This window comes from Mirounga angustirostris, unplaced genomic scaffold, assembly GCF_029215605.1.
Source record: "Mirounga angustirostris isolate CCGP_5_RB_7025 unplaced genomic scaffold, mMirAng1.0.hap1 SCAF_13, whole genome shotgun sequence".
Classification (NCBI taxonomy): Eukaryota; Metazoa; Chordata; class Mammalia; order Carnivora; family Phocidae; genus Mirounga; species Mirounga angustirostris.
The window spans coordinates 38,047,861-38,073,202 of NW_026991721.1; the positions used below are offsets into that span (position 1 = coordinate 38,047,861).

General features: G+C 37.8%; 1 protein-coding gene across 3 annotated transcripts in view; it reads right to left on the bottom strand.

Moving 5' to 3' along the window:
- The window catches only part of ZDHHC13 (zinc finger DHHC-type palmitoyltransferase 13), a 100,653-nt gene that overhangs the window by 69,163 nt on the left and 6,148 nt on the right, over positions 1 to 25,342 (bottom strand). For all 3 annotated transcript variants that reach the window (XM_064576745.1, XM_064576744.1, XM_054512014.2), the window contains exons 2-10: positions 17,702 to 17,847; positions 14,766 to 14,888; positions 13,642 to 13,719; positions 11,710 to 11,854; positions 10,234 to 10,298; positions 8,745 to 8,907; positions 8,378 to 8,503; positions 4,849 to 4,982; positions 1,587 to 1,689 (exon numbers count right to left, since the gene is read on the bottom strand). In XM_064576745.1, coding sequence (XP_064432815.1) covers positions 1,587 to 1,689; positions 4,849 to 4,982; positions 8,378 to 8,503; positions 8,745 to 8,907; positions 10,234 to 10,298; positions 11,710 to 11,854; positions 13,642 to 13,719; positions 14,766 to 14,888; positions 17,702 to 17,847 — 1,083 coding nt within the window. The remainder of the gene's footprint in view (positions 1 to 1,586; positions 1,690 to 4,848; positions 4,983 to 8,377; positions 8,504 to 8,744; positions 8,908 to 10,233; positions 10,299 to 11,709; positions 11,855 to 13,641; positions 13,720 to 14,765; positions 14,889 to 17,701; positions 17,848 to 25,342) is intronic.

Genomic DNA, 25,342 nt, shown 5'->3' on the forward strand with positions numbered 1-25,342 from the left:
AGCGAAATAATGTGAATTGCTCAAATCTTAAAAATTCATCAAGAAACACAATTTTAAAAGTGTGTTTACTCCACTGCCACATGGGTTGGTAAACAAAAATACCAGCCATCCCTTAGGATCATGTCAATTATCCCAGAATTTACCAGCCTTGGGATTTTTCCAAGTGATTTTGGGTATATATTGTGCTGTTGTTTTATACACTCATGATTACTTATAAAGTATTTTTATATCACACAGTATCATCCAAGCCTTCATTAAGCAGTGGTCATAAGGCTAGTGCTTAAAAAGCTGCCCCCAAATCAGTAATCATGAGACAAAGGCTGTATGTAGTAACATCTTTGATAAAAGTCAAATGAACTCCATGGTATGCTGCACCATTCATTTACATTAAAGGAATCTGAAAAATATTAGAGATAATGCTCAGAAACAAAAAGCATCACTGAAGTATAAACATGCTATGATGAAATGAAATGTATGCACTCTGAGAACTCATCTGCCTCTCTCGCTTTACATTGATTCCCTTGAAAAAAATACTCCTGAATTGAGTATATGCATCTCTCCCACAAACACCATTCTTTCTTTTCAAAAATACCATTACCAGAAAGAGACATAACACAAGTTAAAGGAGCATGTTTACGGGTACATTTCTATCCACCACATTCCTTCTTCCCCTACCCTATAAAGAAAGCAAGGTTATAATGGCTTCCTAGAGTCTCTGCAAGGGGAGAGAGAAACCTGGAAAGAGGTGGGAAGATAAAAATCAGACAAAATGCCTCCCTCTTAATGGGAGATATAAATAGCTGTAAACCAAGAAGTATGCCCTATCCCCACTTCTATGTGACTAGGCTTGGTCGACCCAAAGAGCACAATACACCCGTAAGCTGGTCTTGGCCTGAGCCTGGCTCCTCAAGTGATAAACCTATTTCTTAGAGGAGTTTTTTTTTGTTTGAAACCATGGGCTGCCATCCGTTAGTTGGCCATGAAAGAATTAAGTGGGCTGTGACCAGCATTTTTAAAAAGGGAAATAGAATAGGATAAAATAACAAAATTTCAGAGTAAAAGCACACATCAGGAGTGTCAATTTTCTGTTTCACATACGTTTTGGGTGGCAATGTAAAAGTGCTTTTACTGTGGAGTGAGAATCACCACTGTAGAGAGCAACACTTCACTGACTGCTGAGGAGGACATGTTTCCCCGAATACCCCTTCCATACAGGCCATCTTGGTACCCAGAAGATTTAGTAACTGCCAACCAAGTTAAAAGAACCATTTGACCTTGAAGAGAGTATCTCAAGGCAGTACAACAAATGTTTATGGGTCCGAGTAAAATAATAATTCATCCTACTGTTTCTTTCCTGGGAGTAATAAATACTAGACCCCTACCGCTTCCATGGTGTGCTCTGAGATTATTTCCGGAACTGAGAAGATTTTCAACACTAAACATTGTCAACCAGAATAATTAAAATGAATACAAATAGGAGTTGCATTCCCTGGATCTCTTCTATTCTAATTCCTAAATTTCTAACACTGGCATTACTATTGTTTAAAGGCAAATGAGATATGCGTTTAAATTTCAGCTTGAAGGATATGAGGAAAGAATAAGATGAACCAAGTCACAAATATCCAAAAAATGGAACTTAGCAGGAAGACCGCTGGTAAGTATACGAGGCTCTTATACCCGACCAAGAACCTGAAAGAAAAAAGGATAAACATATGATACTAGTGAAAACAAGTACGGTCCATATTAATTTTAGTTCTAAGTCCCCTTAAATAATAACAGTAATAATGACAATCCCCTTAAGTAATGGCAGCAGCAACAGCTTCCAGTACCAAGCGCTTCCTGTGTGCCACTTTCCACATGGTAACCGAGAGTTCGTCGCCACCTTGCCCCATTTTCCAAGAGAAAAGTAAAGCGGAGATGCACGTTCCAGTTCTTATAACTAACTTCTACATTATTTTATTCCCCATAACTTTTTATCTGCAATGAATCTTTAGTTCTATTGAGACGTATCATGTGTGTATTTCTCTTTTTGGCATACCATGTTTTCAAATATTCCAAAATACAAAAATTGTAAATACTTGGGAGATTCACCTCACATTTAACACGCTTCCTTCCAGAGGATAGTAGCATATTTTTAAAAACAAAACAGATGCACACAACCTTAAGCAGTTTCATCCCAAAACCAGCTTGAGAAGCAGACAGGTGACACAAAATGATCTATAAAGGCTAAAAGTGGCACCTGTCGTCAGAACGCTAACCCCCTCACTTGGGTAACAAGCAACGTGGAAGGCTACATATCACTTACTCAAATGTTACTATTGGAGTTTCAAAAGAAAAAAAATCTGTCTTTCATGTTAAATACTCAGTATAGTAAATCCATGCATGAACAGAGTTTACCTGGATCTGTTTTAAAATTTATACCAGGAAAAAACAATGTTGATGACAGGTAGGAAAAGGATTTTTTAAGAGCTATCAAGATCATAAGCATAGTTAAGATAAAATATTTCAGAAAAACTAAAGATCCTAAACTTCAGGCACATACAATGTTGCCAGAGTAGGCCAAATGGAGCCCATGTAACCTCCACAGCATTACCTGTTTGAGATTTTGCAGCACAAATGTTTGACTTAATTAAGTAGTGCAGCGAACTACCTATTTGTAAGCATCTGCTACCACGACCTGTCTACTTCTAACTGGTATCACATAGCAGCCTGGATCAATAAGCAACTGCCCCTGGAGCCTAAATAATAGAAGTCTGCAGCTGCCTAGCTCCATGAAACTGGGTCTCTACAGAAGGGTATGAGAGAAATAAAAGCAGTATGGATAAAGTTGCCATATGCATTTGTCTCCCATTTGAACTGTGTCCATATGCCAAGCCTAGCATATGAAGCCCTCGACTCACTGTCAGCAAAAACAAAAGTTTCATAGAATTTTCGTATAATGTTGGTTTCTAGTAGAAAACAAAACCTCTAATGTTCCTATCCTGGGTGAGGAGATACTGCCAGCCCTTTGAAAAAGCAAAAGCAAAAACCCCAAAGTGATGACTGAGACTCCTGGGGATCTGGCTTAAAATTTCCTTTGGCAACTGAGTCAATCTAAGTAGTGGAAAATGAATAAATATCTCTATGTTACAAGTTTTCTGAATAGCAGACAATTTTAGGCATTTTGTTATTTTTCAGAAAAATAAGTTTTTACTTTACATTTATATTCTAATTAATTTCCAGCCGACTGTCCTGCTCTTGAGTGACCAAGAATAAGATTCTTCTAACACTTTGTTTTTTCTCATGACTTAAGCAGCTCATGCTTATTCCAGAAAATGCTGGCAAGCAACAAAGGGCATAGGAATACTGAACACCACACCCTGAAGAGAGCAATACTGTATTTCCTTTTAGATCCTTTTCTATGGGTCATCATCATTACATTTTTCTTTCATTCAGTAAATGAAAATATTGAACAAGAGAAACAAGTTTCCTGCTTATAGGGGCCTTAACACTCCAGGAAATGGTGATTAAGTGCTATGAAGGAAATCAAACAGGGTGATGCAGAGGGTTAGTTGGAGACGGCCTAAGGAGGTGACACTGGACCTGAGGCCTGAATGGTTATGTCTCCTGCTATACAACAACAATATGGTATTGAAACACTTCAGACAAAGACAGAAGCAAGAGCCAAGGCTTGGGGGTGGGGGTGGGGGTGGGCAGCATGACCTCAATGTGTTCTAGAAATAGAAAGAAGGTAGAAGAGCAGAGAAGGGAAGAGAGGAAAGAGATGAAATCAGAGGGGAGATCAAATCACATAATACGTCACGGGCAAGGAGTTTGGATTTTATTTTGAAGACACAGAAAAGGAACCAGAGGGCTTTAAGCAGGGAGAAAAGACAGAAACTGATTTATTTGCCTTTTTAAAAGACCGTGCTGATTGCTAAGTGGAGATGAACTATAAAGGGATAATAGCTGAAGTAAGGAAACCAGTTAGGAACCTTGGTCTAGGGTGCCAGCATGGAGACGGAGAGAGCAGACTGACTGGACAAAGAGCAGGAAGGACTTGGTGATTAACTGGATGTGGGAAGGGAAGAATCGAAGATGAAAGTAATCCAAGGATGGCACTCATCATTCACACAGGGAACTGGATGCCATTTTACTGAAAAATGGAAGTGAGAAGAGATTGGGGTGTGGCATGATTACTGAGTAATGTGTGTCAGCCATGGTTCCAACCATTGTAAAGGCATTAACCATGAAGCAGGCATTGTCACAATTATCCACATTTTATAGATGAACAAAGTGAGGCACAGAGAGGTAAAGCAACTTAACGTCAGACTGCCGTGTGGTAAAGCCTGACTTGAACCCAGGCAACCTGACTCTTAACCATGACTATATATAATCATGTATAATATTCTCCTAAAAATAGAACCATATGCAGCTACTATTTTATAATTTCCTAAAATTTAATTAGGTTGTTTCAACTATAAAGCATTAAGAGCAAAAATAACAAGCTTAAAATAAGTTTAGATTAAGGAAAAAACATTTCTGAATAATGGGCAAAAATGCTTCACAATGCAAAACAGTCACAAAAATCTTCTCATTATTTACCAAAATCAACAATTCAAAAAGTGAGCTAAGGATCTTTATTTTCCATCAATTGCCAGTTCAATCAAATTACTGGGTTGACCAATTTGCTTTTAGCTAAAACATATGCTACCAAAGCCCTTCCCTCCCACCACCCCTGAAGAAGTCTCTATGTAGTAAGTAACATTCACAGCTCAGTAAAAACCTATGATTCTAGCTAATCGACAATAGAAATAAGTAATCAAATAGAAATGCAATAACCAGCCTTGCAAAAACTAATATACACACCTTGGAAACAAAGATGTCAGAAAAAACAATGTTAATAGAAGACATCCTTTTAAAAGCCAAGAATCTGAATTGAAGTCCAGTATGTATCCAACAGCCCACATGGTAATCACTGAAAGCATCAGCAGCAGGAAGAGCTATTAAGAGATTGAGAATTTTAGAACTTTATGGATTTTACATCCTAAGTTTCTAACAATGATTAGTACAACAAAAGAACTACTTCCTAAATATGTAACAATACAACAGCAGGATACAGAGTTTTTTTCTCTGAAATTGCTGATTGATAAATTTGAAGTCTGAGAAACCACAAATCTTGGAAACAATCTTCTAAAAGCCTTAGACTTTATAAAATATTGCTTAAACATGTTTTCTTTTGCTTTCTTCCCCTCCAAGAAATGGCGGTCTTTTAGGAAAGTGCTAATGAGAGCTAACATTTTTAAAAATAATTTCTTTCAAATAGTAACTACAGGTCAGAAAGCATAAAGCAAAACAAAGGAACCACACAAAAATCAATACACCCAAATCTCAGTGAGGAGAGTACAGGAGTTCCAGCCTGAACACCAGATGGTGCTAGCCCCTAATAAAGAAGGTCAGAGGGAACAAATTTGCAGAAAAGATGACAGTTTAGGGCATGTGGAATTTCAGATGCCTATGGGCATCTAGGAGATCCCCAAGAGGTAGTCAGAAAAAGCAGGTCTACCACCCAGGAGAACATTTTGTACACATCAGTATACAGGCTGGAAAGCGATGAATGAACAACATCCCAAAGACTGTGTACAGGTGGAAAGGGGCGGAATCTTGGCCAACACAAACATTTAAGGGGGAAAAAGCTAAGTCATCAAAAGTCACCAAGAGAGAGTGACCGGTGTGACCAGAAAGGCAGGATGAGAACCAAGAGAAAGGTCCCCATGAAGCCAGAGAAGAGAGTTTCAAGAAAGGAGTAGTTCTCAGTTGTCAAATGTCACACGGAGGCCAAAGACTGAATTAAATCCTCAGGATGCTAATCATTCAGGTTTATTCTGGCAAAGTTAACAATGAAGTATCTAAGAACCAACGGTGTGACTGACTGCACTGAAGCCGGGCTCCACACCGCTGCAATGCAGTCCCTTAACTGCAATATACATGACCTTGGAAGCCAGCAGGGCTTTTGTAACAGCAAAGGGAGAAAACTTATTCTGCCCTATTTTCTTTGATTTTTACTTCTTTAAGTATTCTGAGGATGAATACTTTCAAATGCTATCAAATCTTTAAAATCCTAAATCTAATTTGCATGGCAATATAAAATTAGCAAGTTTAGATTTTTTAAAAAGTAGTAAACTTAGAATCTACAAGCAACATAATCTCAGAACAAAACTATGAATTAAATATGGATCTCAAATTTTAACCCCAGACATTAACACTCCTAGATGAGCCACAGTATTTATTTACTCAATAACTATTCCAGTGCGTACCGTACACTGGGCACTGTTCTAGGTACTTGGGACACATCATGATTTAAGATCTTTCTCTCATGGAGCTTAAATTCTAGCAGAAGATGACAAATAAATGTACTAAGTGATTTAACAGTACATAAATACCTGGATCACACAGAGCCTTATAAGTCACTGTAAGGACTTTGGCTTTTATTCTGGGACAAAGGGGGAGATATCACAGGATTCTGAGCAGATGAATGACAGGACCTGCCCTACATTTCAAAAGATGCATCTAGCTGCTCCATTAGAATGGACTAGAGGTGAGTGGGGGCAAGGAGATGTCAGACACCTGCAGTAATCTGCATGAAAGATAACAGTGGCTGGACCAAAATGCCACTGGTGGGACAGTGACAAGGGGTCAGACTCCCGGATATAGACTGAGGCACAATTAGCCAATATGGTTTTCTAATGGACTGGATACATGGTGTGACAGAGAAAAGGCAAAAATGGCTGGGAAGCCCGAGTTGCCACCTACTGAGAAGGGAAAGGCTGTGGATGGAACAGTGGGGAGGAGTGGGGCAAAGATCAGTTCAGTTTTGGATATGTTATGCTGGAGATGCCTATCAGACACAGAACCGGGTAAGTAGGCAACTGGTATAGGAGTCTGGAAATACCTGAACTAGAGATAACTTTGGAAGCTGTCAACCTGTACATGGCATTTACAGCCATGGAAGTGCACTGGGGGGCTTGGGGGTCTCAGCTGGTTAAGCATCTGCCTTCGGCTCAGGTCATGATCCTGCGGTCCTGGGATTGAGCCCCACATTGGGCTCCCTGCCCAGCGGGGAGTCTGCTTCTCCCTCTCTTTCTGCCCCTCCCCCTACTTGTGCTCTTTCTCTCCCTCTCTCAAATAAATAAATAAAACCTTTTGAAAAAAAGCCATGGAAGTATATGAAATCACCAAGGGAATCACCAAGGGAATGAATGGATTAAAAAAGAGGTCCAAGAACAAAATCCTGGGGCACCCTACCAATAGGGGGTAGGAGAGAAGCAAAGGAGCTGGCAAAGGATACTGAGGAGTGACAGTTACTTCTTCCTCTCTCCCTCCATACATCTGAATGCCAAAATAGGTGCGGTATTTGTGATGACCTCTGCATAGAAATCTGGTGTCTGTGAATTTAGAATTGTTCTGAGGATATAATTACTGATCATTATTAGATAAGATGATGCCATCTGTCATATTTGAAAACATTAAAAATAGAATTTGAATTATGTTCACTAATATGACTTAGATTTTTTGGGCCATTCATGAGAACAAGCTGAACTTCCTAACTTTATCAATTCACATTCACGTTTAGGAGAACATCACTCAGAACTGCCAAGTTAAACAAAGAGTAAACTTGGGGTACATCTCTTGAAATTTCACATGTTTTCATTTTGTGAAGAGCCATCACATGCTTGAAGTCTGCAATACTTATTTTTAAAGTCTAACTCATCCGTGTTGAATGTTACTATTTTCCTCTTGAAAAAAATTTCAATAAAAAGTTCTTTAAGGGCGCTCGGTGGCTCAGTTGGTTAAGCGACTGCCTTCGGCTCAGGTCATGATCCTGGAGTCCCTGGATCGAGTCCCGCATCGGGCTCCCTGCTTGGCAGGGAACCTGCTTCTGCCTCTGACCCTCCCCCCTCTCATGTGCTCTCTCTCGTTCTCTCTGTCTCAAATAAATAAATAAAATCTTAAAAAAAAAAAAAAAAGTTCTTTAAGAAAATCTTCCACAAACTTCCTCGCAACAAGGTATTTTTCCTTTTGCTTGTTTAAGAATCTAAACCGTCTGTTTTCAATTCATTCATTAAATAAATGTGGAAGTATGCTGTGACATTCACAAGATAACATGTAGCTTTAGAGCCATCTAGCTGAGGACCAATAGCAAACTGCTAATGAAAGTGCCAAATTTCCAACTCTGGGCTACGGGATGTGTGCAAAAGATGCGATTAGCAGATGTAATGTAGCACTAAGCCAATTTCCTGGTTTCGCCCTGATTTCCTCCCTGATTTGCCTTAAGAAACAAACACAAATGAATAAAACAGTTCTTATGGCCCACAGAACAGGACCCATATGAACATACCTCACATTTCTGCAGCCACCTCCAAAGTCTGAACTTCTTGTTGGCTCTCATTTTGGCTTCTGTTTTTAGCATGTGAATAATGAGGCGATTTTTGTTTTGTAGAGCTATATCAAGAGGTGTTTCACCCTTAAAAAGAGAGACAGAAAATTCAATTATATTTTCCACAGAGTATGGGTGCTAAACATTTTATAAGAAATCAGCAGAATCACAGACTCAAATGTATTCATTCTGAAAGTAGCCAGCTACAGTTGATGGTTATTTATCTTGTGGTTAATTGAAAATATATGTATAGCTTATGTTTATGTTGATGTACTAATTTTCTAACTGAAGACATAATAAACTAAGGGAGATAAATACCTGGTCATACCTTAACATTTCGAATATCCAGGCTAGAACCAGCTTCCAAAAGTTTATCAACTGCATTAACATTTCCTGCTGCAACCGCCCAGTGGAGTGGAGTGTTTTGGTGTATTTTATCAACCACATTGAGAGAAGGATTAAACTTTAAAAGAAATCCAGTTGGTTCTGGCCTGTCTCAAAACAATAAAATACCCAGGAGTATTAAGAGAGATGAATGATTTCACGGGTAAATGCAAAATAACAAATTTTTTAAGCTAAGGTATAAATTGACCAATCAGTTAAGTATTCTGAAAACCAAGAAACTTCTTTCTGCAGAGTTCTATTCCAGGGGCTAATAGGAGAGATGCACCCCCCAAAAACACATCTACAAGTGACAGTCTGCTACACAGATAATATAATTTCAATGTCAATACAGTGGAATAACTGCTTTTGTTTTTCAAACTTTTACTTTCATGTTATTGTTCTATTGGTTAACATTTTTTCTTAAATTGTGAATTTAACTTTGGCCAATGCTATGTCATTTACCTAATTAAAAACTAAACGTACAACATTATATTTGAGGGGATAGGCCAAAAGCTAACTTTGCATGTTCCCGTAAACCAATTATTGCAGGCAGAATTCAATATTTTTACTTTACCATCAATATCTTCCCTTCCTTCGTGACTGCTCAAGAGATTCTTTTAATAAAGCAATATTCTACTTATTTATTCTATCAACATCTTTAAACACTATTATCTGACTTTAGAGTTATCAGCAAAAAAGATGAAATGCTTTTTAACAAAATTCAACCCCCAGCCCCAGCACCTCCATGAACAAAATCAAATGGCATCACAACTAACTCAGTTCCTAGGAGAGAGGTCCTAAGTAAAAGCAGAATCAGAAATTAAGTACAACACTGGAAACAAATTCATAAAGGTAAAACTGGCGAGTATTTGGACAGAAAGAATACCAGAAGTTGGGACTATATGGTGGTCATTAATCACATGTGTTTAGACAATACATAGAAAAACTTAAGTATGTAAATACTTAATATAAACATAGCAATAGACTATATTCATAGATCAGTTACAATTAATATTTTCAGAGCGGTCAACGTCAGAGAACCTCAAAATGTATTGTTTTCTGAAAAGATTTTATCATCTAGATTTCAAATTATGAGAACATTTAAACTTGTAGCTCTTTTTTAAAAAATGCAAACTTAAAAATATAAGTCACATTAATAAGTATATGCTATGGAATCTCTACTTGTTTTGTAAGGAAATTTTTTTCTTATTAGTAGTTTTCAAACTTTTCCCCAAAGCTACCAGGAAAAAGAAAATTTATTTCAGTGGTGCCTGTCTAACCACAACTACATTAAAAGTTCCTATCAGCCACAAGGTGGAAAATCTTTCTTCTTCACAAGGTAGTATCATCTCAACATAGACTAAGATACTTAAAATTATATACACAGTTAGAACCAAGAATCAAAATGAGGCAATTCAGTTAAATGTACTTACCCAAGTACTTTGTGAGCTGATAACATGAGAGGTGTCTGCCCATTTAAATCTGTCATATTCACACTCTGTTCAAAATGAAGAGTCAATCAGACTTACTGTAAACGCAGTCAAAATTCTCTCTTCTCTTAATGGAAGTAGCTCTCTAATACATTCAACATTACCACTGTGTTTACAAGAAGGGTTCAAATATCATTTGAACAAAAGAATGTTCTGCTTCACATCCATGGGGTAAAAATCCATTGATTTCTACAAAATATTCTTAAAGGGAAAATCTGAATATATGGTTTAAATTGTATAATGTGAATGGAAGAGAGCTAAGGGAAGGGGGAGAATGCTGATAATGGCCATCAAATATAAGAGACTGCAGAGACCTTAGGAATCATGGAGGTTACACCTTAACTGACACAGTAGTAATTCAAACTACCGTGTCTTATACAATGGTACCCAGTCTTTATGTAAACACACCAGGAATAGTGAAATGTCCATCTTTTCTGAAGCAACTCACCGTATTTTTGGACTTCTGTTTCCAAGAGTAAAACGTGAAAAATTCTTTTCTATTTTTTAGAATATAGGGGGAAAAAAGGAAACCCTATCTCCACGAGGATATGCTCCTTTTAATAAGTGGGCCCAGGTTTGAGGTACACAATAACGGTTCCATCCAAGTCAAAGAAAGAGTTTCAGTTACCTAAGAGTCTTTTGGGCCCTGGAGGAATACAACTTGGGAAAGAGCCCAAAGAGAAGCAGACAGGGCTCCTCCTCATACATCTTCCCAAAATGAGACCCAAGAGGTTATAATTATTCTACTTCAGCTGGCTAAGTCTGAGAGAAAGTGCTTATTTAAAAAGAACACAATCATTCCAAGAGCATTTGTGCAAACATGTTTCCACGCCTGTTACAGGCGAGTCTGCTGATATATAAACTACTTTGCTACCAGAAAGCACACCCCAGACAAGTACAGCTGACAGTGAAACTCCCACCGCCTATACCCTATAATTTAACCTGTGCCATAAATGGATGCCTCTTGAGGCAAGTCATTTTTCATGGAATTACTTTAGAGAACAATAATAAGCACACATTCAAATTGGTCTCCCATTTGGACTCAAATAATGAAAGCAAATGATGGGTTAATTTAGTGATCTGACTACCATTTCTACATTCAACCAGAAGAAAAATACAGGCTTTTGAAGTCGTGTTTTTGAAAAACTCTGCAAATTACTGGGATCTTAAGGAAAACTACTGCAGGCTTACAAGTTTCAAAAATACCTATTATATGTTACTGTGCTAAATGACCTGTCCTTTTTGCTCCAATGAAGCTAGAAAAGCAGCATTCAATAGCTAGCTTTACTGAGGTTAATATTTGAGTATCTGGATATCTATAACTTCTACTTTAAAAATGAGGACAGACTATTACTAACCATCCTCCCAATCTCTTCAGGTTCACAATAGCTGGAGTATGAGATAGGTTTCAAAACATACCTGTCCTTTGGAGATGAGATAGGCTATAATGGGCATGTGTTGAAATAATACTGCCAGGTGGATGCTGCTGAAGCCCTCCCCATCAATGAGAGTGGGGTCTGCTCCATACTGTAGTAATAATATGACCATAGGCAAATGTCCTTGTCTGTAAATAGAGGATAAAAATTATACTGTTTTCTGTAGCATGCAGAAAAAGAAAAACTTCAGGGAGAAACTGATATCCCTAAGACAGGAAAGATTTGGTTCAATATAAAGAGTATCTCCTAACAGACTTTTAAAACACTGGAGATTCTCTAAACATATTTCACTTTAATGCTCCAAACTTAGAGCTATCTGGAAAGTCTTTCTTGAGTGCTGGTAATACACTTAATAACCTCCCAATGTACTATAAACCTTTAGTTGCTACCACATATAAGTAATTATTTCACATGACTAATGCCCAAAATGAAAACTTTAAAACCACTTAGACTGGGCGCCTGGGTGGCTCAGTTGGTTAGGCGACTGCCTTCGGCTCAGGTCATGATCCTGGAGTCCCGGGATCGAGTCCCGCATCGGGCTCCCTGCTCGGCAGGGAGTCTGCTTCTCCCTCTGACCCTCCTCCCTCTCATTCTCTCTGTCTCAAATAAATAAATAAAATCTTAAAAAAAAAAACAAAAAAAAACCACTTAGACTTCACTGTTGCTATTTTATTAAAAATGTTTCTTAAAGATTTTATTTATTTATTTGACAGAGAGAGACACAGAGAGGGAACACAAGCCGGGGAGGGGGGGTATGGGTGTAGAAGAGGGAGAAGCAGGCTTCCCGCGGAGCAGGGAGCCCTGCAAGGGCTCGATCCCAGAACCCTGGGATCATGACCTGAGCTGAAGACAGACACTTGACTGAGCCACCCAGGTGCCCCTCACTGTTGCTATTTTAAAAACAAGAAATAATCATGAGCCAGATACACTGAAGTACAACATTCACAGACTACAGGTATACGTGAAGTATTATTTATTCTTAGGAACTACATACTTTTACACTTGAATATGGCTCATTTTCCATGTAAAGCATTGTACCTTGCTAGCTTAAAAGGGATGAGGTAACCTAAATTCTTCAAAATTCTTGGCTATGGAAAAAAGACTCTACTCCTTTTCTTAAATGAACAATTATTCATTTTAGTTTGGGGTTCATGCCAACCCCACCAACCAGAGACTGGAATTAAAATGACAGATGAAGAAATTGTTAAGTATCAAGACAAGCATGTTAACTTGAGCTTCAAATGGCCAATATATACCACAGAAAAGAACTGACTGAGATGGGTATTAAGGAGGGCACTTGTTATAATGAGTACTAGGTGTTATATGTAAGTGATGAATCACTGAATGCTACTCCTGAAACCAATATTGCACTGTATGTTAACTAACTAGAATTTAAACAAAAATTTGAAAAAAAAGAACTGAGTTTCAGTTCTCTGAACTATCACTTTATCCATGTAATCAGATAAAAAGATACTTACTTTGATTATAAGCAAGTATAATACACATATTTGAGTTTTAGCATCATAATGGAACCCTAAATTAAACACTAAAAAACACTGTCTCTGGAAACTCTTTAAAACTATAATTTTTTTTTTTTTTTTTTTAATGAAGGTGGGGAGTAAAAAGGGAAAGAAAGCCTTTCAAATGGTCTATAACAACAGTTTCTAATATGGTAGTTACTAGCCACATGTGGCTATTTAAATTCAAATTAGTTAAAATTAAATAAAATTAAATAAAAATTCATTTCCTTAGTTGCATTAGTCATATTTCACATGTGGCTAGTGGCCACCACAAAACGGACACTTCCATTATCACAGAAAATTCTGTAAGAAAGTGCTGGTCTACAAGATTCAGAAAATGAACTTAAGTCACTTTGATTCTGAATAGCAATTTCAGTGTTCAAAGAAATCTTTACCTGATGGCCCAGTGAAGAGGAGTCGAATTTAAATCTCCACCCAACTGATCTACTACAGCACCTTTTGAAATATAAAACCTATTAAAAACAGACATAAATGGAAATAAGATTTAAAACTTAAAATTCATGCTGAGAAAGAAAACATTAATTTTTCTTAGTAAGAAATACATGAAAACAGAAATTATGATAACCCTGCCTATAAGCACTCAGACCTACAGAAGTCTGAGATTCACACAACAGCATCAAACAGATCCCTGGTGGAAATATTCTCAGCATATCAATAATTACTCCTGCCGTCAGGAGCATTCCATTGTAACTGACATACCAAACGCACAACAACTATTCTCCATGTACTCTAATTACTCAGCACTCTCAAAACGGTTTATATTCAAAACATTTAGGATCATCGAGACATTCTACTTAACTTGCAAGACGAAAGGTGGAATTATGTCACTTTTAACAGTTTAGAATTAGAATTACTAGGCGGGACTGAATTCTAAAAGTAAATAGTAAAAAACTCATTCAAAATCCTTTCAGAAAAGTTAGACACTGAGTATTTGGCTTTCTATTTCGGGGTCACAGGTGTGATACAGTGGTATCAAGTAAACCTATAAGGTAAAGAGACTTATTTTCTTCTGTGGCTTATAGGAATTAATCTCGTTATTTTCAAGTTATACTTCATATATCATATTATCCAAATAATCTAGTTTATTTCCACGGAAAAGGAGTTTGCCAGGGAATATAAAGTGTGTTTATTTTAGTATATTTTAAACGTTAGTACATTTTTATTTTCTTAAACTCCAAAGTTTTTGCTGAGAATATTTCACCAGGGATCTGTTTGATGCTATTGTGTGAATCTCAGACTTCTGTAGGTCTGAGTGCTTATAGGCAGGGTTATCATAATTTCTGTTTTCATGTATTTATTCTAAGAAAAATAGACGATCACTAAGGTTCTTTTCAACACTACGAACTGATGTGTATGGCATGAAGTTTCAGGTATTCATTCACAATAAAAGATGACACACGGTACAACATTCATACTTGTACTTGAAGAAAAAGACAAATGAAGAGAGGTCTAGAATAACAAATACACACTTAATTAACACACATATATCCCATCTTACTTTACAAGATCCAGCCTGTTGTTAATAGCAGCCCAATGAAGAAGCGACACATTTTCTTTGTCTGGTTGCCTGACATCATATCCTGCTTCTACCAACTCTTTACAACGTTCAAAAATCCCGTATCTCAAATAAGAAAAAAAAAAAAAGCATAATTGATACCATTAAAATAAGTTCAAATACCAAAATTTCTTCATCACATCTTTATCCAATCTGTCTTTCAGTTGACACAGAAATACAGTAATTAACAAAGATGTACACAGAGAGCATGTTTTTAAGCCTTGTAAACAACAAAAGTAAACCTTATTTTCTAACTGATCAGACCAACCCATTTGGGAGTTGAACTTGATTTTCTTAACTAAACTTCAACATTCACATTTCCCCTCCCTTCAGTAAATTTCATTTTATCCTCTACTATATGCCAGAAATGCATAGTGCTGATCCCTGACTACAATCCTATCCCTTAACATGGGAGAGAGACAGCAAAGTAGGAATGGGATAAATTCAACAATACAACGTAGACATGGTATAGTTACAGTAAAGAAAGGAAAGATTAGCCCTTCCTGAAGGAGATGAAGCATGATATATGTGAGCTGTCTCATAGGCCGAAGGAAGGGTATCTGAGGCCGAGGAAATAGCATGGACAAAAATCAGAGATGTGAAACTGCTTGATGTTCAGAGAAATATAGGCAAGTTAGCATGGCAGAAGCATTAAGCATAAAGAAAGGGAATGGCAAGAGACAAGGCTAGAAGAGGTAGGCGAAGACTGTGTGGGCCTTCTAGGCCATGCTATGAGTTTAGACTTCTTAGCTCAAAGGGAAGCCACTGAAGGTTTTAAAGAGGAAAGCACACACACTTTGAGTTTTAAGAAAGGTCGCATTAGTGGTGGAATGGGAGTTAATTAATTAGAAGAGGGTGATTCTTGGGCGCCTGGGTGGCTCAGTTGGTTAAGCAACTGCCTTCGGCTCAGGTCATGATCCTGGAGTCCCAGGATCGAGTCCCACATCGGGCTCCCTGCTCGGCAGGGAGTCTGCTTCTCCCTCTGACCCTCCTCCCTCTCATGCTCTCCGTATCTCATTCTCTCTGTCTCAAATAAATAAATAAAATCTTTAAAAAAAAAAAAAAAAAAAAAAGAAGAGGGTGACTCTTGTATAGATATACAGGTGAGAGGCAATGAGAACCTAAACTAAGAGATGGAAAAGGGAGGGACGGACTTGAGGAATATTGAAGAGGGTTATTTAACGGACTATCAGAATGAGAAATGTCTCTTTTTAATGCTATAGTAATTTTTAAAATCATTCATTAGCTTTATTTCTTTCTAACAGTAACTATTAAGTCCCCAACAGACCATTTAGCACTTTCTTTGAAACTTATTTCCATTTAGAGGGACCCGAAAGCTTCAACAGGCCCTCAAGGGTCAAAATCACATTTTAGATTAAATAATTTCTGCCTTACCAAAATGTGTGTGCTTATCAGTCTGTCATGGCACTTTTTAAGGTAGAGATACCTGTTTGACAATGCTACGTGAAAATAGTAATAAGAGATACATAATGATACATCTATTCATATTCTCCAAGTTTTAAATGTCAACTTTAATATTTTACTGAAAAATACTCCCTTTATGTGAGAAATATAAGAGTACACATTAATGAGATTTTAGTAATTTAGAGAATGTACTTATCCTAGTTCTCTTTTGCCCTTTCCAAATACTATCTAATGATATTCCCACAACCACTTAAGAAGGTCCAAGATCTGAAGGAAATTTTAGGAAAGATATAAAATGTGAGTTTTTACTGAGATTCCCTGTGAATGTAGCCTAATTTCTTACATTTATTATAACAGAGCTTTACTGGCAGCAGATAAACATTTAAACGCTTCTATGCTAATTAAAGCAAATATTTACCTTAAGAACACTCTTACCTTCATATAAACACAAGAATATAAATAATATCAAATAATATTCACCTAAAGTAGCAGTTCCAAGGGCCTCTAGAGTTCATATAAATTAGTAATTAGAATACTCAAATAATTGTCGATTATTTTTTATCATAAATAACACATTAGTCTCTGTTAAGGCTTAACAGGCTAATTAATCACCAAACATCTTTGCTTTTGACAGAATTGTATCAAGTTAGTGTGATAACATTAGTTCCTTATAAGTTGATTAGAAGCTCTGATGGGCAGATTTGTATTTGATTACTAAGAAAATGTAGTAGTCAATTAATGTAGTCTGAGAGACAAAATATTTCAAAATACGTTCAATGGCAAGAGGTGGGGTGGACGTTAATGAACAGTGAGATCCATGAGGGTGAAAATGTTAGGATTGATTTAATGCACATACCCACATATGGAGATCTTAAGGCGAAACTTTCAAAACATACTTTCATTTTCAGTGCAAGCAAATAACCCGCTGTATGTTTCAAGTGGTCAGAAAACCTATTTTACTTTACTGACTTTCTTCCAGTGCACCCAGTACAATAGGTACATAGAAAGTACTCAATAAATAATTGTTTAAAATATCCATAAATGTGTGAGCTGATATTTCTCCATTCTGTTGACCTATTTAGGTTGTAGTACATTTTTAAAAACTCAGATTTGTGTTTCAAACTCATAGTTTTAGTATCATTTATAATCATTCATTCACTCAACAAAGATTTATTCAGCACCTGATACATGACAAGAACTATGCAAAAGCACTGGGACGACAAGGATAAAAACGACATGCATTTGCTAAGAAGCTGCTCATGATTTAATGGGAGAGACTGGTAATCAACAGCTAATAAGGTGCACTGCATTAAGTGCTCTGATGTTGGTAGGACAAACATGCTAGCGCTAAAACTATGAAGTGAGGAAGGTATACACTGGGATGCCATGAAATGCACAAATGTTATTATAATTCAACAGAACACAGGATAAAATGAAACACTGGGGAGACTTACTGAGTAGCTTTTACAATGTCACAGTTACTAGAGTCCTCTATAAGAGGAAGAGCTTCTCTCGCTTTGGCAAGTTCTTTGCTTTCAGATGCACAGATTCCATGTCGACCAAATCCTGGAGGGTGGGGGCCATGGCTGTGATTCCTGCACTGAAGAATAAGAGTAATTTGACAAAGCATAGTAGGAGAATTAATGTCACATTCAATTACATAAGGAAGCATTTGCTACTGTCAACTGTATCTATGTCATTAAATTAGAATTTCTTTCAGTCTTACAGGTATATCCTAGGGAAGATTTTCATCTTAATTCTATTCACTAAGATGAGATGCTTATTATGAGAAAATTCCAAATTATATATTTTGTCATAAAACAAAGATTCACCTGCAAAGGCACAAATGGACCTTACTACCTGTAGTAGGTGGAGGGTAATGGATACTGACACAGTGGGAAGGTCACCAGGCCTCTGCTTTGGGAAGTTGTGGCAGACACACCCTAAGGATACCCCCTAACCTCCCAATAAATCAAGTTCTTGAATATGTATAACTCCCAGGAAAGGAGGAGGAAATGCTTTTAAATATTTGACTGGGGCGCCTGGGTGTCTCAGTCAGTTAAGCATCCAACTCTTGATTTGGGCTCAGGTCATGATCTCAGGGTTGTAAGATCAAGCCCCACATTGGGCTCCTTGCTGAGCGTGGAGCCTACTTAAGATTCTTTTTTTTTTTTTTTAAGATTTTATTTATTTATTTGATAGAGACACAGCGAGAGAGGGAACACAAGCAGAGGGAGTGGGAGAGGGAGAGGCAGGCTTCCCGCAAGCAGGGAGCTGGATACGGGGCTTGATCCCAGGACCCTGGGATCATGACCTGAGCAGAAGGCAGATGCTTAACGACTGAGCCACCCAGGCACCCCTACTTAAGATTCTCTTATTCTCTCTTTCCCTCCCCCTCTGCCCCTCCCACCCCTGGCTCATGCCTGCAAGCTTCCTCTCTAATGTATGTATTATATATCAAATATATATATATTTGGACCAAACAATAGCCAAAATCTTCCAAATTTGGTGAAAATTATAAACCCACAGCTCCTAGAAACTCAACAAACCCAAGCAGGATAAACCTCAAAACTGTACATGACGGCATATTATAATCAAATCACTAAAAGCCAAAGCCAAAGAGATAATTTTAAGAGCAGCCTAAGGAAAAAGAAACATTATGTTCAAAAGAACAAAGATAAGAATGAATTCAGACTTCTTATCAGTAAGTGCAAGCCAGAACACAAAACACAGCTTTAAAGAGCTGAGAGAATTGCAAACCTGAAACACCAGCAAAACTATTCTTCAAAAATGGGGGTGAAATACACACTTTTTCAGACAAATAAAAGATGAGAAAATTGCCAGCAAACTTATACTAAAAGAAATGATAAAAGAAGTTCTTCAGGCTTAAATGAAAATAATACCAGATGGCAATCTAAAACAATACAACAGAACAGAGTACCTTTAAATATGTACAATTATGTGCATAAACATAACAGACTTTCTCTCATTTTTTAATTTCTTGATGAAAGTAGAGAAATGGAAGTATACTTGTAAGTGTACTTGTAAAAGATGCTATAATAGTTATAAGATACTATAATAGTATTTGCAGGTAGGCAGTGATAAAGTGTATAATGTTAACCCAAGGGCAACCTCTAAAAAGGCATAAGTAATAGGCTAAGAGTAGAGACAAAATAAAATGCTAAAGACACCCAATTAATATTTTTTAAAAAGGCAAGAAAAGGGGTGCCTGGGTGGCTCAGTCAGTTAAGCACCTGACTTCGGCTCAGGTCATGATCCCAGGGTCCTGGGATAGAGCCCCACATTGGGCTCCCTCCTCAGCGGGGAGTCTGCTTCTCCCTCTTCTCCCCACCCCCATTTGTGCTCTCTCTAAAATAAATAAATAAAATCTTTTAAAAAAAAGAACAAAAATATGGGGTGCCTGGGTGGTTCAGTCAGTTAAGCGTCTGCCTTCGGCTCAGGTCATGATCCCGGGGTCCTGGGACCGAGCCCCGCATCGGGATCCCTGCTCGGCGGGAAGCCTGCTTCTCCCTCTCCCACTCCCCCTGCTTGTGTTCCCTCTCTCGCTGTGTCTCTGTCAAATAAATAAATAAATAAATCTTAAAAAAATAAAAAATCTTAAAAAAAATTAAAAAGGCAAGACAAGAAGGAAAAAAGGAACAAAGAACAGAGAAGAAAAAGAAAAAGAAAAACATACAAGATGATAATATTTTCACCTAATCACCATATTGATAATCATGTTAAGTGCAAATGATCTAAAAAAAAAAATTCATAGATTGTCAGAGTGGATTTTAAAAAACAAAACAAAAATACTACAACTATAGGTTGTCTACAAGAAACCTGCTTTAAATATAAAAGCATACATGGGGCTCCTGGGTGGCTCAGTTGTTCAGCGTCTGCCTTCGGCTCAGGTCATGGTCCCAGGGTCCCGGGATCGAGTCCTGCATCGGGCTCCCCGCTCAGCGGGAAGCCTGCCTCTCCCTCTCCCACTCCCCCTGCTTATGTTCCTGCTCTCCCTAACTCTCTGTCAAATAAATAAATAAAATCTTAATAAAAAAAAAAAAGAAAAGAATCTAGAGAAAGAGGGGCACCTGGGTAGCTCAGTTAGTTAAGTGTCAGACTCTTGATTTTGGCTCAGGTCATGATCTCAGGGTCATGATATCGAGCCCCACGCCAGGCTCCATGCTCAGTGCAGAGTCTGCTGAAGATGCTCTCCCTCTCTCCCTCCCCCTCTATGCCCCCCACCCACCATTTGTGCATGTGCTCACTCTCTCTCTCTGAAAATAAGTCTTCAAAAAAAAAAAAGAATCTAGAGAAAGAAAATTAAAATCAACGTAGACAGGGGGCACCTGGGTGGCTCAGTTGGTTAAGCGACTGCCTTCCACTCAGGTTGTGATGCTGGATGAGTCCCACATCGGGCTCCCTGCTCAGCAGGAGTCAGCTTCTCCCTCTGACCCTCCCCCCCTCATGCTCTCTCTCTCAAATAAATAAATAAAACCTTTTTAAAAAATCAACATAGAATGAAGAAAGCAGTAAATATAGAAGAAATTCATGAAATATAAGAAAAACAATGTAGAAAATCACTGAAAATAAAAACTTGTTCTTTGTAAAGAATAAATCAATAAAATTGATAAATCTCTAGTCAAACTGATCAAGAAAGAAGATGTCAATGACAAACAGCAAGCTTAAAAAGGGGCTATCACTACAAGAGCCTATGAAAATTAAAAGGGTAATAAGGCAATACTGTGAATATCTTTATGTCAATAAATTCAACCTAGAGGGAATGAATGCACAAATACTTCAAAAGTCACAAGTTATCAAAACGGGCTTAAAAAGACATGAGTAGCACTCTAGCTATTAAAGAAACTGAATTAATAATTTTAAAAGTTTCCATTAAAAAAAACAAAACAAAATAACCCCAACCCCATATAACCTTTAACTGCTGAACTCTATCAAAATACTTAAAGGCTACCAACTCCTTCAGAAATTATAGGAAATGCTTCTCAGCTCATTTTAGGAAGCAGCATTATCCTGATACTAAAATCAACAGACATTACAAGTAAAAAAACAAAACAAAAAAATAACTACAGATTCAATATCCTTCATAAACATAGATGCAAATATCCTTAAACAAAATATTAGCAAAGTGTACCAAGTAATATGTAAAAAGAATATATATTACGACCAAGCTTAATCACTTTAAAACAAATCAAGTGACTCCCCATATTAACAGAATAAAGGGGAAAAAAGCATATACTCATTTCAGTAGAATAAAGCAGTTGACAAAATGCAACACCCATGCATAATAAAAACTCTTGGATAAAGATTCTTGGCACACCAGGGAAAGAATGAAACTTCTTCAACCTGATAAAGAGGTACACTGTAAGAAATCTACAGCCACCACACACTTCGTGTCAAAAGACTGCATGCTTTAACTCTAAAGACTGAAAACAAGGCAAGGATGCTCACCACCACCACTTTTTAAAGTAGGTTCTCTCTCTGCCCAACGTGGGGCTCAAACTCACACCCTTGAGATCAAGAGTCCCATGCACCAAGGACCAAGCCAGCCAGGCGCCCAACTTCTAATCAACATTGCACTGAAGTCCTAGACAGAATAGAGTAAGGAACAGAAGCAAAATGCATATGGATTAGAAAAGAAGCAAGTCCATCTTTATTTGTAGACAACATGATCACATATAGGAGATCTAAGGAATCTTTGATAAAATTTACAATAGCATCAAAAATATAAAATACTGGGGCACCTGGGTGTCTCAGTTTGTTAAGCATCCGAATCTTGATTTCGGCTCAGGTCAGGATCTCAGGGTCTTGAGATGGAGCCCTGCGTAAGGCTGGGCTCTGCACTCAGCGGGGAGTCTGCTTGGGATTCTCTCAGATCTCCCTCTCCCTCTGCCCCTCCCCCCACTCATGCACATGCATGCACGCACGCATGCGCTCTCTCTCCCTCAAATAAATAAAATCCTTAAAAAATAGTAATAAAATACCATACCCAGCATTTTTAGTTCAAGGGGGGAAGTTCACATCAAATATCTAGCAAACCATTCCTAGAAATCGAAATTGGCTAATTAATCATTCCCTCGTTCTTTTTTTTTTTTTTTTTTAAAGATTTTATTTATTTATTTGTCAGAGAGAGAGACAGAGCACAAGCAGGGAGAACGGCAGAGGGAGAAGCGGGCTCCCTGCTGAGCAGAGAGCCCGATGTGGGACTCGATCCCAGGAACCTGGGATCATGACCTGAGCCGAAGGCAGCCGCTTAACCGACTGAGCCACCCAGGCATCCCCATTCCCTCATTCTTTACCATTAAGTTGTTACCCAGCCTTCACCCACCTTATTCATCAGACCTGTCTCTCTGAACAACTTTTCACTGTTTACAGACAAAACAAAAACAAAACACCATCCTCAAAGGATACACATTAGAAATAGAAAAGTTGAAGATATTTAAAAGAATGTGCCTAAGTCAATTCCCCAGGAGTTCCAAAAAAGGTTTAAGAAATGATAGTTTTACTGAAATAAGTCTATAGCCCCTCAGTGGGTTTACTGAAGGGGCAATGCTTTTTTCTTCTTTTAAGTTAACTTACAATAAAATCGACTTTTTGGTATGTAGTTCTATGAATTTTAACACACTGCATATAGAATTGTATAACCACCACCAAAATCAAGATACAGGACAATTCCAACACCTCAAGAAACTCTGCTGGGATACTGCTTTGTGGTCAACACCCTCCCCATACTTCAACTCCTGGCAATCACTGATATGTTCTTCATCACTAGTTTCATCTTTCCCATCTTTCCCAGTGTCATATAATGGAATTATACAGCATATAATCTTCTAAGACTGGTTTCTTTCACTTAACATAAGCTTTTTGAGACTCATTCAAGTGGTTCTGGGTTATTCATAGTTATTTCCCTGCTGCATAGTATTCCATAATATGAATGTATCACAGTTTATCCATTCAAACAACCCAGGCAAGTTGTTTCCAGCTTTTGGCAATTTTAAGCAGAGCTGCTATAAATATTCATGTACAAAGCTTTTGTATGAACATATGTTTTTGCTTCACTAAGAGTGAGACTGCTTGGCCATCTGGTGAGTGTATGTTGAATTTATAAGAAATCACCAAACTATTTTCCAGAGTGGCTGTACCACTCTGCATTGCCACTGGCAATGTATGAGAGTTCCAACTGCTCTCCATGCTCACCGGCATCTGGTATGGTCAGTATAATAGGTAGCGGTATCTCATCACGGTCTTAATTTGCATATCCCTAATAGATGAAGTTGAGTATCTTCTCATGTGCTTATTTGCCAGCTGTATATCTTCTTTGGTGAATTGTCTTTTACCCATTTTTTAATTGGGCTCTTTGTTTTCTTACTGTTAAGTTTTGAGAGTTCTTAACATTATACATTCCAGACACAAGTCCTTTGTGTCTAGATTTGCAAATATTTTCTCCCAGGATGTAGCTTATCTTCCCCTTAAAGTCCCAAATTTCCAATTTTGATGAAGTCCAATTTAGCAACTTTTTTCTTTTATGGATCATGCTTTGGGTGTCACTTCTAAGAACAGCTGTCTTGGCACCGCAACTCCTCTGTTCAAAGAGGAAGTTCTCCTCCCACAGAGTTTCAGGTGCCTGTGCTGCCAGGAGACCTCATTCTTGTCCCTTGAACTTGAACTAGAGGGCTTCTCCTGGAGCGCTCTGTCTGCACTGATGCTCACCTCCATGGTTCAAGTTCAGGCATGGCGGGGAACAGGGAAGGGGACCCAGTGGGAAAAAACAAAACAAAAACATAAATTAGCTCCTGGTTCAGTGGTTTGTTGAATTCTGGTCTTTCCCCCCAATCTCCCTGCTACAATTTACTTTTCAGAATCTTTAAATAGCTGCTACTTATATTCTGCCCAGTGCCTTCAGTGGGATAGGCAGGGTGGAGGGTGCTTACTCCATCTTACTCAGAACCAGAACCACAAATGCTCTTTTGAATAGGTTAAGTTCTGCTTTATCTGGTGAATTCAACCTCCCCCCTACTTGACAATCTTTACACACAAGCATACACACACACAGCTAAAAATAAACATATAGGTAGTTAGATTAAAACATAAATAAGAACATTACTTTAGGATTATTTTCATCATATCACAGCAATTATAATTACACGCAACTGGAAAGACTAGCTGCTGAGGAAGAGTTGAACTATACTCAGAATTACTATAATTTAAGGTCTTTCCCCCCACCTCTTGTGACAATTCAACTTCTTTTTTTTTTTAATTCTTAAATTTTTACCTTGAGGATCAAGGACAACCTATTTTTTAATAAAGGTCTGGGTAGTCCTGAACTTAAATCAGTTAGAGTATCAGTAAATAGCAGATGGAGTTAAAATTGACAGAGTGATCAATCTACTTTTTACATCAACATTAATTTTTTTAATTATGATTCACATCCATTTTAAAGATCTAGCAATATAAAAGTGAACAAAGGGTAAGCAAATTCGGACTATTTTCCTTCCAATCTTGCAGCAATAGAGGTACTATTATTAGGAGTTTGGTGTATCCTACACCTCACTGTATAAATAGTTGACCCTTCAACAACATGGGTTTGAATTACATGGGCCCACATACACAGAGATGTTTGTTGATAAATACAGTGTAGTATTGAAATGTATTTTCTCTTATGATTTTCTTAACATTTTCTTTTCTCTAGCTTACTTTACTGTAAGAATACAGAATATAATACATATAACATACAAAATACGTGTTAATCAACTCTTCGTGTTATCAGTAAGGCTTCTGGTCAAAAGCAGGTATTAGTTGAGTTTTTAGGGAGCAGAAGCTACAGACGGATTTTTTAACTGTGTGTGGGGTCAGCGCCCCTATACCTGGTGCTGTTCCAGAGATGCAGGCTGATTTCAGCCTTCACTTCTATAAAGAATGCTACAACGAATCCCTGTCCATTCTACAGCATTGATTCCCCAAAGGAGGACTGCTAGGTCAGAAAATATATGCATTTAAAGGTAAATAGATACTGAGCAACTACTTTCCCCATTTCACACACCAAACAGCAAGGATGTAAATGTTCTTTTTTCCCTACA